Source organism: Gordionus sp. m RMFG-2023, chromosome 4 (assembly GCF_954871325.1).
Source record: "Gordionus sp. m RMFG-2023 chromosome 4, tfGorSpeb1-WG-v2, whole genome shotgun sequence".
In the NCBI taxonomy this organism is placed as follows: Eukaryota; Metazoa; Nematomorpha; class Gordioida; order Chordodea; family Parachordodidae; genus Gordionus; species Gordionus sp. m RMFG-2023.
The window spans coordinates 24,341,941-24,358,784 of NC_088778.1; the positions used below are offsets into that span (position 1 = coordinate 24,341,941).

At 27.4% G+C, this 16,844-nt stretch overlaps 1 protein-coding gene across 1 annotated transcript; it reads right to left on the reverse strand.

The window, feature by feature from the left end:
* Nucleotides 1-2,766: 2,766 nt before the first annotated feature.
* LOC135928026 (solute carrier family 35 member B1-like) lies at nt 2,767-8,931 on the reverse strand. The gene is made up of 7 exons (XM_065464346.1): nt 8,691-8,931; nt 8,545-8,648; nt 8,369-8,502; nt 8,137-8,325; nt 7,966-8,089; nt 5,087-5,193; nt 2,767-3,646 (listed from the first exon to the last, which is right to left on the reverse strand). The coding sequence occupies exons 1-7, from the start codon at nt 8,909-8,911 to the stop codon at nt 3,431-3,433; spliced, it is 1,095 nt and encodes a 364-aa protein (XP_065320418.1). The 5' UTR covers nt 8,912-8,931; the 3' UTR covers nt 2,767-3,430.
* Between the last annotated feature and the right edge of the window lie 7,913 nt (nt 8,932-16,844).

Sequence of the window (16,844 nt, forward strand, 5' to 3'; positions counted from 1 at the left end):
AAATTTTATTAAATCATATATATTTCAATAAATATAACTCTACCCGTCTGCGCCAAAATGATCCCCAATTGACAGCTCACTATTTATTTTACTTGATCTCTTAATCCACCCAACGTCAAAGAAAATCATCGATTTTTTTATATATATTTGCAATTTACCAAAGATAAATAATTTTTCATCAAAACTAGTTTCCTTATTTTTGTTTCTTCTATAAGTAGTCGTATGTGATGAATGTAAACCACTTATAATTAATGAAACTTTTATTTATTATATAAATTTTAAACAAAACAACTATGAATGAAATAATAACTAAAAATTTGTTAAATTAAAAAATTATAAGAATTTTAATAAAATTATAAGTTAACAAAATTAAATAGTAAAAAATATCTAATAGTTCCTATTAAAATCCATGTTCCTATGCTAGTAACGTTAAATGGCTCGATTTGATTTTTTTAAAACGGTTAACTCAATATTTTAGCCAGAAAAATATTACTTAAGCCTTGAGATTTCGTTAATATGAGTCCAAACCTGTGTATTATCCTGAGCAAAATCTTCAGGCTTACATATACATATTTCTGGATAAAATATTTAGTTAGCAATTTATAAAAATCGGGTTAAATAGAGTCGTTTATCAACTCTATCCTATGCTTTAATGATCTTATAATTCCTTAATATTATATTTTTTTAACCAACGGTTGATTTTCAGTGATGGCTATCTCTTGTATTCTATTCGTAGCGTCTAACGAATGCTTGTACATGTAGATTGATTTCTCTTCCAACTTTGATTTTTTCTAATTCCAGCTTATTAATCAATTTATCCAAGAGGATATTGCTCGTTTCTAAGGGAGATGATAGTCGTACACCATACGCCTATTAGCAAGGGAAATTTTTTCCTTGCTCAATACGCCATTCCGAATCGATAGAATTTTATAAAGATGTTAATAACGAGTCAAAATATATACATTCACAAATTTAATCAGCAGTCAAGTAAATTTTAATTTTTCTTATATCTTATTTCCACAAAATTGATGATTCTTGGATATGATTGTTATCATTATGATAAGATGATCGCGTTAGTATTAATTGAATATATATAATAAGTATAATAACATAATGCATAATTTAAGATATCTATATGGAGAGGATAAAAACATCAACTACACGGATATCAACTTTCCCGATAAAAATATTCTAGTAATATCATATTTAAACAAATGAAAGAAAATTTAATTATGCCATATACCAACATGAGTGTTACAATATATAATTTATATTAGTGATCTGCATCGGGCCTAATATTTCAAGCCCGACCCAGCCCCAAAATTATAAGAAAAATTTGCCCTACCCTGCCTAATCCATGGCTAAATATTTTATTGGTCCGGAAAAGCCCGATCCGAAATAAAAATTATCTGTCCTCCCGGCCCGAATTTATTTAAATAGAGAAAAATTTGTATTTTTTTTTATTGTAGAAAAAATATTCTAAATAAAATATATTAACGCTTTGTTTATTTTACTAAAATTTTAAAATATAATTTATCTGACAAAATTTAATGATATCATATTCAAAAAATTAGGCCCTACCTGGCCTTGCACAAAATTTCTAGAAAATATTACCCCCGACCTAGCATTAACCAAAAGTATTCTAACGTTCGGGTCGGGATGTGCAAATCAGTAATTTATATTGCATATAATAACTTCCCCAAGTTAAATTTTGGTAATACACATATTCTAATTTATTTTTTTGAAAAAATCTATACAGCTTATTATTTTTATCATAAATTTACAAATTTTCTTTAAATACTTAGCTAATGTATAACAAAAGTTCTTAATATACTTACTACTAAAAATGTTTAAAAATTTACTGATTTTGGAATAGCACCTATGTCTTCTTATATATTAACAAAAGAATTATAAATTTGGTTTATACTGCATAGTTATTTATTAGTTTAGAATTGGGTAATATATATTTTTAATTGAAAATTTTTAAGTTTTGGAGATAAAATTTTGAATTTTAACTTTAGCTAGAATTTAAGTGCTGTTGTAAAAATGTGACATTTCAAAAAAATCAGAAAAATTATAAGCATTGAAATTTAATTACAATTTTAATGTTTTTCCTAAAAGTATTCATAAATACAAAATAATTTAAAATCAATGTTTGAATCTAACCAAGTAAAAGAAAGTGTCTTTCGGGAATGACCCAGATTGTTTTGTGAAAGGCTCAGGTAAAATGAGAGCTGTTTTAGAAATTAATTTTTTTAATTTAAACAAGTTTCCACTCTTTGTGTATCCTAAAGATTTATATGATAATTTAGCCAAAAATGATGAAACAAAAATATGGTTTCCTAGTTTAAAATGTGTTTAAGCTGGGTTAAACAGAAATAAGTTTCAAAAATAATAGGAGCCAGGACATAGTTTTAAACATATTTAAAATAGTAAATATAAAACCTACTAAAACCAGGGTATATCTAACAGAAATGATTTATTATTTTGCTCTTCATATTATAATTTTAAAAAATCATAAAATTACTAATTTTTATTTATGTTAAAAAACCCTATTTTGTTCAATAAAACATAGTCCAACCAAAAATGTATATTTTTTAGGTTCATTTAAGAATATATAGATATCAATATTACATCTATGTTAATTATATTATTAAATAAATGTGTATAAAGATCATATTCTGTAATCATAATATAATAGTATTCTCTCTACCATTGATATAAAAAATCGAAAGAAAAAAAATCTCAAAATAAAACCTCTACAATATAAATATAATATAAGAATTTTTAGTATATAATGAATTTTAATTATATAGGTGAAATCATATTTGGTTGATTAGACAAAAGGCCTAATTCAAAATTATAATGCATTTATTAATATGCCATTAATAAACATTTTATACGAAATTATGTAATTAAAAAACATGAAAATTTAGCACCATCAAGTGCATTTCAGTGGATACATATTATAAAAAGCATGCATTTCGTGAGCAATCAAATTTAAGCCTAAAAAACCGTTAAAATTATTAAAGTTATAAACCGCAATATTTTAGCCAAAATGATATTATGCAAGCCTGGAGGCTTTGCTCGCAAGTGGTAGAAAGATCTCCATTTGCCAAATCTCGAGGCTTACATAATATTATTTTAGCTAAAATTTTATTCGGGCCCCTTAACAACACCAGTTATGAGCGATAAATCAAGATTATCATTTTTTTTATTTATAAAAAATTTAAATTATTTGATAAAAATAGTGTTTACATGTAATGAAAAAAAAGATCCATGTAAAATATTATACAAATTTTACAAAAAAATTAAATTATTCGATAAAACAGTGTTTACGTGTAATGAAAAAAAAAAGGATTTGTGTAAAATATTATACAAATTTTACAATAAGTAATATTTCACCTATTTTTAAAAAGGAATGGTTTTTTCATTTGGTTGTGCCGATTGGCTTTTTAATAGCTTTTCCGTAAAATGTGTCCAGCATAAGTCCGATGAAAACGAGTGTGGTGCCCCACCATTGCCTGCTATTCATCGGATTACCGAATAAGATGACGGATGCGAGAATGGTGAAAAATTTTCTGGTGGTTGTGACGAGTGAGCATGTCAGAGGACCGAAATCAGTTACTGTTACGAATATGAAATGCTTAAGGGAATTTTTTTTAATAGTATGTATATTTGTAATATAATTGGTTTAAATAGCAAACATAAATACTGATTATTACCTGTAACCCAAAACCCAGGCTTTAAAATCAATTTTTGAAATCTAAGCTAGGCAATGACAAAAAAATTAATCGATAAAACACACCCACAATGTTCGGTCGATGTAAAGTTATAAAATAACTCCTTATGTACGATGACTGATTCACAATTTCGCAGTCATTGTACTATAATGGACGATATAGGAAAGCACTTGGACATTTTAAATATGAAAGAAAAATGGGATATTATTAATATTTTATCAATGAAAAGTAGTAACTTTCCAAAGTTGCAACCTATTATGAATGTCAAGTTTAAACATATATTGCTGTCAGAATTTCATAGGTAAAATTTTATAATATCCATTTTCTCTTTATATTTGGTAGCCACAATTCTATTATCTAAAACTCCCATTAACTGTATATATTTCCCATGGAAAACCTACATCATCAACGAATAGTTGACTAAGCCAAAATATTGCCTTTAAAAAATCGTGTTTTTTAATCCTCTCTTTCCTAGTTTATAATTACTCCTTTTTTTAAAAGAATCAAAATTTGCTAGAAAAAGCAAATTTGTTTTTTAATATGTCAGCCTGCCAAATTCCATCTCCATGTTCATAGTCATAAACACTTTTGGAATGTTGGTACTGAGGCACTTGCACTCATCAAAATTTTAGATAGAAAGAGAACCAGATATGCAAAAATCCTAAAAGAGCATTCTACCTTCATCAAAAGATATTCCTTGAAATCTCCAAACTTTTAAGCAGATACTCTTCTTATGGTTACATTAACTTACCCTTTCTCGAATCCTTTTCTCTCCCTATTTTTGTATATGTCGCATTGGGATATAAAAATTTAATGGAATTCGAAATCTCTCAATTTTAAATCATTTAACTGAAGTAATTTTTTAAAATTTAAAAAATCGGTTTTGAGCGGAAATGAATACCAACAGGAATAGGGTATTTACATTATGAATTTGACAGTTTTGTCTATAAATATTAAAATATTTTAAATTTATATTCATTTTTATATAAATTATTCATATAAATTATTTTAAAAAAAATACACACAAGTTTATGACGAAAATTGTCTGAAATTTATAGGGTAGGTAGTCTAGAGATGCTGGAATTCATTTCCAAAATCCAAATTTTAAAATGGCCATCAATAAATGATATAAAATAGCGAGACTCAGAATCCTGATGGATTACATGTCTTAATATGACATATATTTTCTAAAAATTCAATTCATGTTCATGATATATTTTTTTTTATCTTTGTCTAAAAAACTATTTAACAAATAAAATAAATCTGAAATAAAAGAAGAAAAACATGTATGAATAGATTATATTAAAAAAAATAATGAATTTTAAGATATTCCATATATTTACTTGTCCGAGGGCACTTGTTATACCAAAAACCAAAAAGTCCAACAAAACTTTTGGATGTCTGTGTATGAACGACACAAATTTGGGGCCTTCACCAGTCAAAAAGATACCTAATAAAGAAATAAAACAAAAAAATTAATTTATATATTATTCATTCATTGTTTTTCTTTAAATGATGAAGCTAATTAAGGGATTGGGAGGGTGTTAATAAATTAATAACATTTTTCTTTAAATCATTTATAAAACTTCAACATGTTGTGATTTTGAGTATTGAAGCAGGCGCGTAGCCAGGAATTTTCTACAGGGATCGAAGGGAGGGGGGGGGAGGGGGGGGTTTTTTATATTGAAATAATTTTTTTTTAGAGTTTTAAAAATTTATTAGAATTAATTATCATATAAAATTTATTAGAACCAATCATATTTGAGAATATGATAATTTCGAACACAAATAATAAAATATTGGAAAATTCAAAATATTAAGAGCGAATATCATAAGATTAAAAAAATATTATAGCTATATAAAACGGTATATGTAAATCACAATAAAATATAAAATTAAATATTTCATGATGATTTGAAAGGTTAATCAAATAATCATTCATAAATGAAAATTCGTCTTTACGATTGCGCCAATTTTTTAATAATTTGTTCTGTGTTGTAAATTAGATCTTAATAAGTAATGCTAGCCTATTCAATCAATTTTAAGATGCCATACTTTTGATAGGCTTTTATTCTCTATGAAGAAAAGGTCCTCTCATTTGTGCTTGTACTAATTGGTATCATTGCCAAAATATACAGTAATTTTAATATATTTGGAAAAATTAAAAAAATATATTTTAAAGTATGCAATGCTTCCAGTGTATTTCTTTATCTACAAAAATGAATCTTTCATACCATTTAAATTCTGAAATTAATTGTTATTCAGATACATTTATATCCTGGGAAAAAAATTTAGCTAAATATTTAATTATTAAATATCAAGATTTGAAAAAAATTTCTGAACAGAGGAAGTTATAAGATAATAGTATTTGAAAGTTGGATAGTCATTTGATAAATCACAAAGTTTATCTTGAGTCAAAATTAAATCCAAAAATGGAATAAAAACTGTTATTTTATAGTACTAAATTGAGTCTAAATTAATATTGGAACAATTATTTATCAGTGAAAGTAGAGGCTTGTGAATCTCAAAATCATATATTCACTTTCACCTCAACGATCAAATCTCGATAAATTCCTGGTCAAATTATCTCTTGGTTTACTAAGTAGTAATATAATAATATTTGTGATTCTCATACAGCCTATTGCATAAAATTGTTGTGTAATTAATTTATTTTACCCTAATGAAAAATATTCAGATGAAATATCTGTTTCAGGTGATCATATTTCTCCAAGGACATATAAAATAGGTTCTTCTAAATCAAACAATGCTAAAACAGCTTGATGTTGAAGACTCCATCTTGTTGTGCAAGCTTTTTGTAGCACAAGAAGTCTCATAAATAATTATATTCAGCAAATTCTGTCTATTTGGATACCTGAATTCGGTGGAAATTTTTTAATTAGTTATTAATAAAGATAAATTAAATATATTTTTTTTGGTTTATAAAATTTTCTTATATCCACCATAATTTAGGTTTAAAACATGTAAGAAAATAAATTTAAAATTTTTGTGAGATAAAATATTAAATTATAAATATTTAAATTAATATTAACTTTTTGCTAATTTTCAGAATAGAATATAATGAAATAAAATACTTTGCAGCCCTTTTATATTTTTTAAAAAAATTTTAATATGGCTACACGTAGTGTTAAAAACGGCTAACTCAATATTTTATCCAGAAAAATTATATGCAAGCCTAGAAATTTTGCTCATATATGACACAGGATTGAACATCTATTGGAGAAATCTCAGCGTTTAGGTTATATTTTCCTGACTATAATGTTTAGTTAGCCGTTTTTAAAAATCGGCTCAAATTGAGCCGTTTAACAACACTGCTACACGCCTGGGCCCTGTTATATTTTTCCCAAAAATTTTTGTTATGGGGTGCCCCACCCCCATTGGCTACATGCCTGTATTAACGTATATATTGCATTCTATAAATAAATATGATTGTTTATATAGCCATGCAATAAGTATATTTTCATAAAAATATATTTATCATATTTTTTGAATAAAGACAATAGTTTCAGAGTATTTTTGTTTATGAAAACTGAATGTCAGTTTGACTATCTGATTTATTTTAATTGAACACTAAATTTATATGAATACAAGATGTGATATAATGATAATATATATTTTTTAAATAATAACCTAATGTATTTATTTTGAGCAGTTCAATGCCTTCATTTATCAGATAACTCTTATTTAAATCAGAAAACTGTTAACAACTTAAATTTTATATTATTATTTTGCACCCTGAACCTGCTAAGGTTTCAAAAAATTAAATATTCTTATATCAGGTCAAGCATAGATTTTAAAATTTTTAGGATATATAAATCAGTTATTTTGGTTACATTTTTACAGTTTAAGATAAAGGCTATATTAAATCCACCCTGTGTTTTTCAACTGGTTAATATATTATACTATATAAATTAATTGTATAAATTTAATTATAAAAATATAGCCAAGTCTGACCCAGGTTTTAAAAAAAACAAATTTTGGGATGGCTCAAAGGCTTGATAAAAAATATTTTAAGTGTTAATATGTCAATAAAACTAGAATAATTACATTATAAACCTATTTTTTTATAGATAAGCATATAAAAAGTATCTATCATATATGGTTCATTTTTTTAATGTCAAATTCATTCAGACATAAATGTCAATGTTAGGTAAAGAAAATATTACAATGATAGAATTAGTCTAATAAAATAAAGAATACTAACCTAATGACATATAAAGCATTGACCATTGATTGAAATGTAGCATCATAGTATGTGGCCTAATTGTGTGATTCCTCATTTTTTCTTGCAAAGCACCAGTAACACCATCCAATAAAAGGGATATAAGCTAAATATTATTTTAAATTACAATTAATAAAAACGACTGACACCTACCAATAATATTTCTCCAAATTTGAGAGCTGTGGAGTCATATGTTCTTGCAGATTTGTTTTTGAATAAAAATAATGTAACTCCCAAAACTATTAACATAACAAATACATATTTCCTAATAGGATATCTTTTTTTTGCTAGAATGACTCCAAGTATCATAACAGGAATTGGTTTAATGGACTTCCCTAAAACCTATTTAATTTTATAATTGGTGTATATTCAGGTATTATAAAACCTGGGTTGGATAATTTACATATTCTAATGCTTTGTTACTTGTTAACATGGCACCTATGTAAGACATTGAGCAAACAGAAAGTAGCCAAGTAGGTGTATTATCTTCTTTTCCACTTTTATTGGTCCACATTAATACTGATTGTTATAATTTATAAAAGTTTAAAATTTATGTTGTACCTGCTTTAGAAAATATTGAATTTACTATACATTGAGCCAATAATAAATTAAACGTATATTCAAACTTTTCTACAAAGCCATTTGTTTCATATTCAGATTTAGTTCTAATAAAAAAAATTAAATAAAAGCATTTTAATGTTAGGTACATTTTTTCTTGAACAATACCATAATAGAAATAGCAAAGAAATATTCCAAGACAGCAAACAATTAACTTAGTAAAAGTATTTTTTTTATCTTCCTTAAATAATTTTTCTTTTTTGTGAGAGAGCAAAGATGCGGTTGGATCTATTGTATCTAAATCATGATTATGTATAACCCCATTTTCATAATCTCCCAATTTTTCATCAATATTATTGAATCTACTCATTGCAGCGTTTCCACGCAAGACTACCATGTGTAAGATTTAATATTTCAGTAGGAATGTAGTAAATAATATATCATATTATAAAAATATAATTTTTCTTAATTTAATAAGAACCCATGGGTGTAATTAAGGTGAGAGGTAGAAAAGCAGGAAAACTCCTAGAAATTTGCCTGTTCTCAAAAATAGCAATTTAAGCTAATAAAAATTTGTCTACCCTACACACTCTCTAACCCCCCCCCCCCTAGATTATTATAAATAAACAATCATTTATAAAAAAAATGAATAAAAGTTTATAATTTTTTAATGATAATTATAGTTCAAAATTTTTAGAAAACAAAAACCAAAAGTTTAAAAGTATAACATAAAACAGGTCTGCAATATATTAATTTAAAGATCTCTAATAAAATTTTCGGTAAAAATTATCCTAATAATGCTTCCGTATTCTTCCCTTCTTGTCCAATTCCTGATTACGTCTATGTAAAATAACGGTAATTGGTTTTAATAATGAGTCAACCAGACCAGAGTTGTGAAAATACTACTTTTAAAAGTAGCACTCTACCGCTACCGCTATTTGCCAAAAAAGTAGCGCGCTACCGCTATCACTACCCATGAAAAAAAAGTAGCGCGCTATTAGCTACTTTTTAAGCTACTTTTTATAAAAAGAAATTAGAAACAAATTTGTTTTATCCTTTGCTTATAATGTAATTGTATAGTAAATAATATATAAAAATTAACAATGATAAATATTTAAATATAGTTAGTTTTGATTATAAAAAAATTTATATAATAAAAATAAATATTTCTGGCAATAGTCATTTTTTCATTTATTTTGTTGCATTTTAATAATAAAATCATTTGAATATTATCATTCGCAAGTCTAGAGCGAAGATCAGAAAGTATAAGTAATCCCTTATCTCTCGACACTATCATTTGAGGGCAAGGCAGTATTTAATTTTATATACATATTTTTAATATAATAAAGATTATCACTAAAAATACTCAAGTATTTTTTAGATTTAAAAAGCGCGTCGAGATGATTTTCTATTATATTATCTTTTATTTCAAAAAAATTATTAATGGAAGTCATTTTTGTGGTTGAAACTAGGCCATCTTTGTTTGGTATGAGACTGTAATATAAATGTAATTGTAAATTGAATTTAAATTGAATATAATATTAACTTTTCGTTTGTAAATTACATAACCTGAAGGATTGAATTCATTATATATATATACGTGATATTTTGTATTAAAGATACTTTTACTTACTTTACTTATTTTACTTATTTAATAAAACACTTTATTGGCGACGATTTTTTTAGAGAAGATTTATTTGATTTATTAAATTTAAAGTAAAAGACTCAATGGAAGTAGCTCCTATTAAAGTTAAAGATTCAATGGAAGTAGTTCCTATTAAAGTTAAAGACTCAATGGAAGTAGTTCCTATTAAATTCCATATTCCAGAATTCGTCAAAGAAAAAGTAAATATTCAGGTATTATAGATTTAAATACAAAAAAAGACCTGCTTTTAGCCTATATCGGAACAGACAATCTTATCAAAATTAAGAACTTTCACTTTCCAATAAATTTAGAGATGATAAATTATGATACTTTAATAAAAAGCTTAAATTTGGTGTTCAAGGATAGTTCGAGCATTTTCGTAAATAGGAAAAAAAATTTTACGTTAAAAAGATGCAGTGAGACGATTATTGACTTTTCAATTAGGTTTAAAACTGTCTGTTCTCTTTGTAATTTTAAACCGCCTTTTGATGAACTTTTAAGAGATATATTTATCCTAGGAGTAGGCTTACCTGAGTTGGACAAAGAACTTCGGTCAAAGTATATCGAAGGCAATATTACTTTTGAAGAGACCGTGCGTTTAGCGATCGCGCTGTCTTCGTTGGAAAATGAAACCCAGACTGAAGTTAATAAAATAATTAAAAATAAGCCAACACAGGGTTCGAAAAATAATTATTTTAGAAATAATAATTATACAAACGTCAATAGATTCAATAATAATAAACACTTTAGTAATAATTATATTCCTAATAATAATTATAGACCTAGTATCAAACCTAACTCTATTCAAAAGAAAGTGATATGCTTTCGTTGCGGTAAGCAAACCACATAGCGAAAGATTGTAGAACCCATGCCATACAAATGATTCTGCCACGGACACCTCGCCTGTCATTTTCAAAGAAAGCAACCATCGATGCAAAGATAAATGGGTTGCAGCTAGCTATGGAGTTTGATACCGGCGCCGCGTGTAATGTGATTGATGAGGTCACCTGGAATCGTATTGGCAGACCACAACTATCACCGGCTTATAAATTAGTGGGATATAATCATATCCAAATCGAAGTACTAGGTAAATGTACCGTAGAAGTCAAAGTAAAAAATATTTCGAAATTTTTACTTATTTGGGTAGTTAAAGGGGAGAATTCCCTTATTTTTGGGATGCCTTTCATTAGAGAATTTGATATAAAACTACCGGAAGAAGTTCGTATTAATAAAATAAATATGAATGTTCCCTCTTTAAATACGATTGCTTCAAAATTCCCTTAAGTTTTTAAAAAAAAATTCGGTGAAATCAAACTGCAAAAGGCAGTCATCCGAATAGAACCGAACACGTTACCGATTGCATTACCAGCAAGAAGAGTTCCTTTTCCGTTGCGTCGAACCATTGAAGCTGAGTTGGACAGACTTTTAGACGAAGGCGTTATCGAGAAGGTGGATCCAACAATAACTCCAATCACTTGGGCTACGCCAACGGTTAATATCTTAAAGAAATCCGGTGCCGTACGGATATGCGGAGATTTTCGTTTAACAATCAACAAATATCTAGCGACCGATAACGATTTACTACCAACTTTCGTCGACCTAACAAATAAGATCGCGGGTGGTAAAATATTTTCAACAATAGATTTAAGAGATGCATTTTTACAATTCGGAGTTAGTCCAGAATGTAGGGACCTTTTAATAATTTCGACACATGTCGGTTATTACCGACACCAAAGAATTCCATTTGGTTTGACTAGCGCTCTGATAATATTCCAACGCTTTATGAAAAACCTATTAAAGGGAATTCCTATGGTTAGTGTATTTTTACACGACATAATTATTGCAGGTGAGAATAATTCCGATCACATAGTTAATTTGGAAGAAGTATTAAGAAGATTTGAGAAGGCTGGACTGACCACGACGACGGATAAAATTAAAATCGGAGAAAAGTCAGTCACTTATTTAGGTCATGTTATTGACAGTTTCGGAATTCACCCTACAGAAGATAAGATTAGCGCTTTAAAAAATTTTAAAACACCTTCCAATGTTAAAGAACTACGTTCATTTCTTGGAATAGTGAATTATCATGAGGCATTTATTAAAAATTTGCATTCTATTTGTGCGCCTTTACACCGACTAACGAGTAAAAATGTTGGTTGGTTTTGGTCAGCTAAAGAAAATGAAATATTTACTAAAGTTAAAAATATATTGTCAAAAGAAGATACAATAATTCTTTATTCAGCCGATATCCCTGTCTTGATTTCTTGTGACGCTTCCGAAGATGGTCTAGGAGCTGTTATTGCACACCGATTTCTTACTGGCCAGGAGAAACCGATTGCTTACGCATCGAGGACACTTTCGGCGGCTGAAAAGAATTATGCCACAATTGATCGGGAGGCTTCGGCGATCATGTTCGCTATCGAGAAGTTTCATCAATATATTTTTGGAAGACATTTTATCTTGGTTACTGATCATAAACCATTACAATATATTTTAGGTGATAAAAGAGATCTTAACAAAATAACAAATAACCGTTTAATACGGTGGGCGACGAAGTTATTAAATTATGATTATGAGATAATATATAGACCAGGTAATCAAAACAAATGTGCCGATGCTCTGTCCCGTTTGGGGGTAGAGAGAGCAAAAACCAATGAAGTTACAAATAAATTCGAAGGAGAAATCAGAGGATTAAAAATTAATTTAATAGAAGATTTATCTTTCACTCGCAGTAAAGTCGTAAGTGAAACGAGCAATGATATAAACCTAAAAGAGATTATTAAATTAATAAAAAATCATTGGTATATTGATAATATAAATAATTATTCGGAGATTGTAAAAAAATATATTGCGATTAAAGATAATATTTCGTTCGAAGAAGGATTATTATTTTATAATGATAGAATTATTATTCTAGATATTTTAAAAAAGGAGGTTTTAAATGTGATTCATCGAGGACATCCTGGGATAGTGGGGATGAAATCATTGTGTAGATATTACGTTTTTTGGACAAATCTCGATACTGATGTTGAAGACTTTGTTAAATGTTGTAAGAGTTGTCAAGAAGGAAGGCCGGGAGCTAAAGAAGTGCCATTATACAATTGGAACATTCCTACCCGACCTTGGGAACGAATACACATTGATTTGACAGGCCCCGTATCTGGAAAGTATTGGTTAATTTGCGTAGACGCTTTTACCAAATGGGTTGAAGTTGCAATTTTAACACATATTAATTCGGCGAGTGTAATAAATATTCTGCGTAATTATTTCGCTAGATTTGGGTTACCTCGCTACATTGTCTTAGATAACGGTACTCAGTTTACTGGATCTGAATTCAAAACGTTTCTTTTTAAAAACAATATAAAACATTTTAGATCGGCCCCTTATAGCCCCAAATCGAATGGTTTGGCTGAACGATATATACGGACGATAAAGTCGCGTTTCTATGCTGGAAGGAGATGTGGGACTCCGGACCAGTTAAATTTAGCAAATGTTTTAATTACTCACCGTAATACTCCCAATGCAACTACTGGTAAATCCCCTGCCGAGATGATGTTTGGAAGGTCGCTTAGGACGACATTAGATCAGTGGAAATTATCAACAAGAGAAAGGACGGAAAACGCTCTATGGAAACAAAAGTACTACAAAGATAGAAGTGTTGAACCTCGGGAGTTTGAAGAGCAGCAAAAAGTTTGGATAGCAAACGAAAGGACAGCAGGGTGGCATGAAGGAAAAGTGTTACAACGAAAAAGCGCAATATTGTACGATGTGGAATCAGAGGGGATGGTTAAAAACAAGCATGCAGATCAATTGAGGGATACACATACACAAGAGAAGGAAATACCCGTTACGTTGACCGAAGAAGTGGAAAAGGCAGAACATGAGAATACAACTCTTGAAAAAAGAGTTTCGAAACCCCCACTACGTTATCACGATGAATTCAATTTATAGTGGGGAGAACTGTAATATAAATGTAATTGTAAATTGAATTTAAATTGAATATAATATTAACTTTTCGTTTGTAAATTACATAACCTGAAGGATTGAATTCATTATATATATATACGTGATATTTTGTATTAAAGATACTTTTACTTACTTTACTTATTTTACTTATTTGATAAAACACTTCAGAGACTATTCAACTTTACGAGTTGAAGAACGAAAGAAGGACGCCCTCGGAACAATAAAATAAAGAATGTATTAAAATGTTCATTTATTTACTTTTTCACTCTACTATTTATATATTTTTACAAACTAAAATTAGAATATAATATTAAAAAGGTTAAGTTATAAAATAAAAGTATAACTAAAATAAAAACATAATTTGAATAAACAGAATTAAATGAATGCGCTTTACATAAATTAAAACATAATACTATTCAATAACCAAAATATATAATATTTAAATTTATTAATTCCTATAATATAACATTATCCCTCTTCTAAAAAAGTCTTCCCATAAGTTCATCCAAGCAGTCATAGAAAGCTTGTCGTCCAAATGGTTTATCGTTTTGGTTGTCAAGTATTTGCATAAGTCATATTAATCGCAAATCGTTTATTGTGTTTGTACGTTGGTTTGTTTAAATCGAGTTTGCATGTTGGTTTGTTTGAATCGTAAGCTATCCTTATCGTAAGTTATCCTTATAAATCATGATTTCATCATGTAGCTTGTGCTTGTAATGCTCAGTCATTATTATTATCAATTTTCAAAATTGTTACTACAGTTAGTCACGAATAATTAGAAATAATAATTAATCAAGTTGGATATAAAAATAAGTGAAGAATGATATTCAATAAGAATGTTATATAATATTTTCATCGTCTTAATTTTTCGCGTTATAGAGTCCAATTTATTTTTTCGCGTTTTAGTGTCATTTATTTTTTCGCGTTTTAATGTTTAAATTTATTTATATATTAATATTTTCAATCCTGAGGTTAAAATATGCAAATAAATATTATGCACATTTCCCTCTTTTTTAAAAAAAATTTTAATTTCATACCCTAGTTTTAATTCAAAAAGTGTTTTTTTTAAATAATAATTCATCATAAGATAATTTTTAGAAAATGATCTCTTCATCACATCTTTAAATATTTTTCTAAAATGAAGATGTTTAGTTTTTACAAAACCCTTAAAGCTTTAAATTTCAAAAACTTTTTATCACATTAAGTATTACTTATAAGAGTTATATTAATTTTATATTTTTTAAAACAATCATATGATTTTTATCTTTTAAATATTTTAATTCATATGTTTCAATTATATTTTGATATAGACTTAAAATTATAGTTTTATCTTCTTGTTTAGGATTTTTAATGGTTTAACTTTGTAATATTTTTAATTATACTTAAAATTCATCTTAAGGTAATTCAGTTAATTTCCACACTTGGTCATAATTCAAGAAATCAAAAATATGAAAAATATCAATAGGCATTTCACTAAGAAATTCAACTGTTAATTCATTATTAAGTAAAAAAAATTTAAGGCTTTTTATGTATTCAAATATGTCCATTATGATTGATTTACATTTAAGTTATTTTAATAAGTTAATTTATACTATCATCTCGGCATATAATTTTAATTTATAATAACTTTTCTTCTTACGTGGATTTTAGAATTATATGTAAATCATCATTGGTCTCACTATATAGAATTCATAGCCTATCGTTCAACTTTCATATCAGTTCTTTCTAGGTTGTCACATTAGGTTAGGTACTGGTTATCATATTCCAGTTCAACACCCAGAGCCGGGGCACCATGAAGAAAGAAGCTTTTGGCGTGAAAGAACGTGCTAGGGAATTTTATTGGTTCTTGGTCATCTCATTAGGTTAGGTAGTCATCTCACTCAAGTCCACCACCCAAAGCTGGGGCACCATGAAGAAAGAAAGAAGTCCTCGGAACAATAAAATAAAGAATGTATTAAAATGTTCATTTATTTACTTTTTCACTCTACTATTTATATATTTTTTACAAACTAAAATTAGAATATAATTTTAAAAAGGTTAAGTTATAAAATAAAAGTATAACTAAAATAAAAATATAATTTGAATAAACAGAATTAAATGAATGCACGTTACATAAATTAAAACATAATACTATTCAATAACCAAAATATATAATATTTTAATTTATTAATTCCTATAATATAACACGAGTATATTACATTGATCTTTAGCATCATCAGAATTGATATATGGCAAGTTTAGTTTAAAATTGGGATGAATTATAGCAGCTAATACATTATCATCATTAAGTTACAAAAATAGTGTATTTAAAAAATATCTTAATCATAAAATTTTAACTTTAAGTTAGAATAAGTTATTCATTCAAAATCAAAACAATATATTTTTTATTTACCTTCTATCAATGCCTTTTAACATAGAGTATACTAGGGACTGGCATAACATTAGAATTTTTTCAATCTCTATAATTCTGTAATTAGGATACTTAAATTCTGTAATTAGGATACTTAAAGTGGACCCATAATACCCCATCTTCATATTATCCTCACCTTCCAAAATTTTAAGGGAAAGAGCCACATATTGCATAACTTAAAAAATTAAAAAAATTAAATAATTATTAATTAGAATTATTTCTGTATACTTTTCTATAAATATATGCTCTTCATCGCTAATATATTGAATTCCAACATAATCA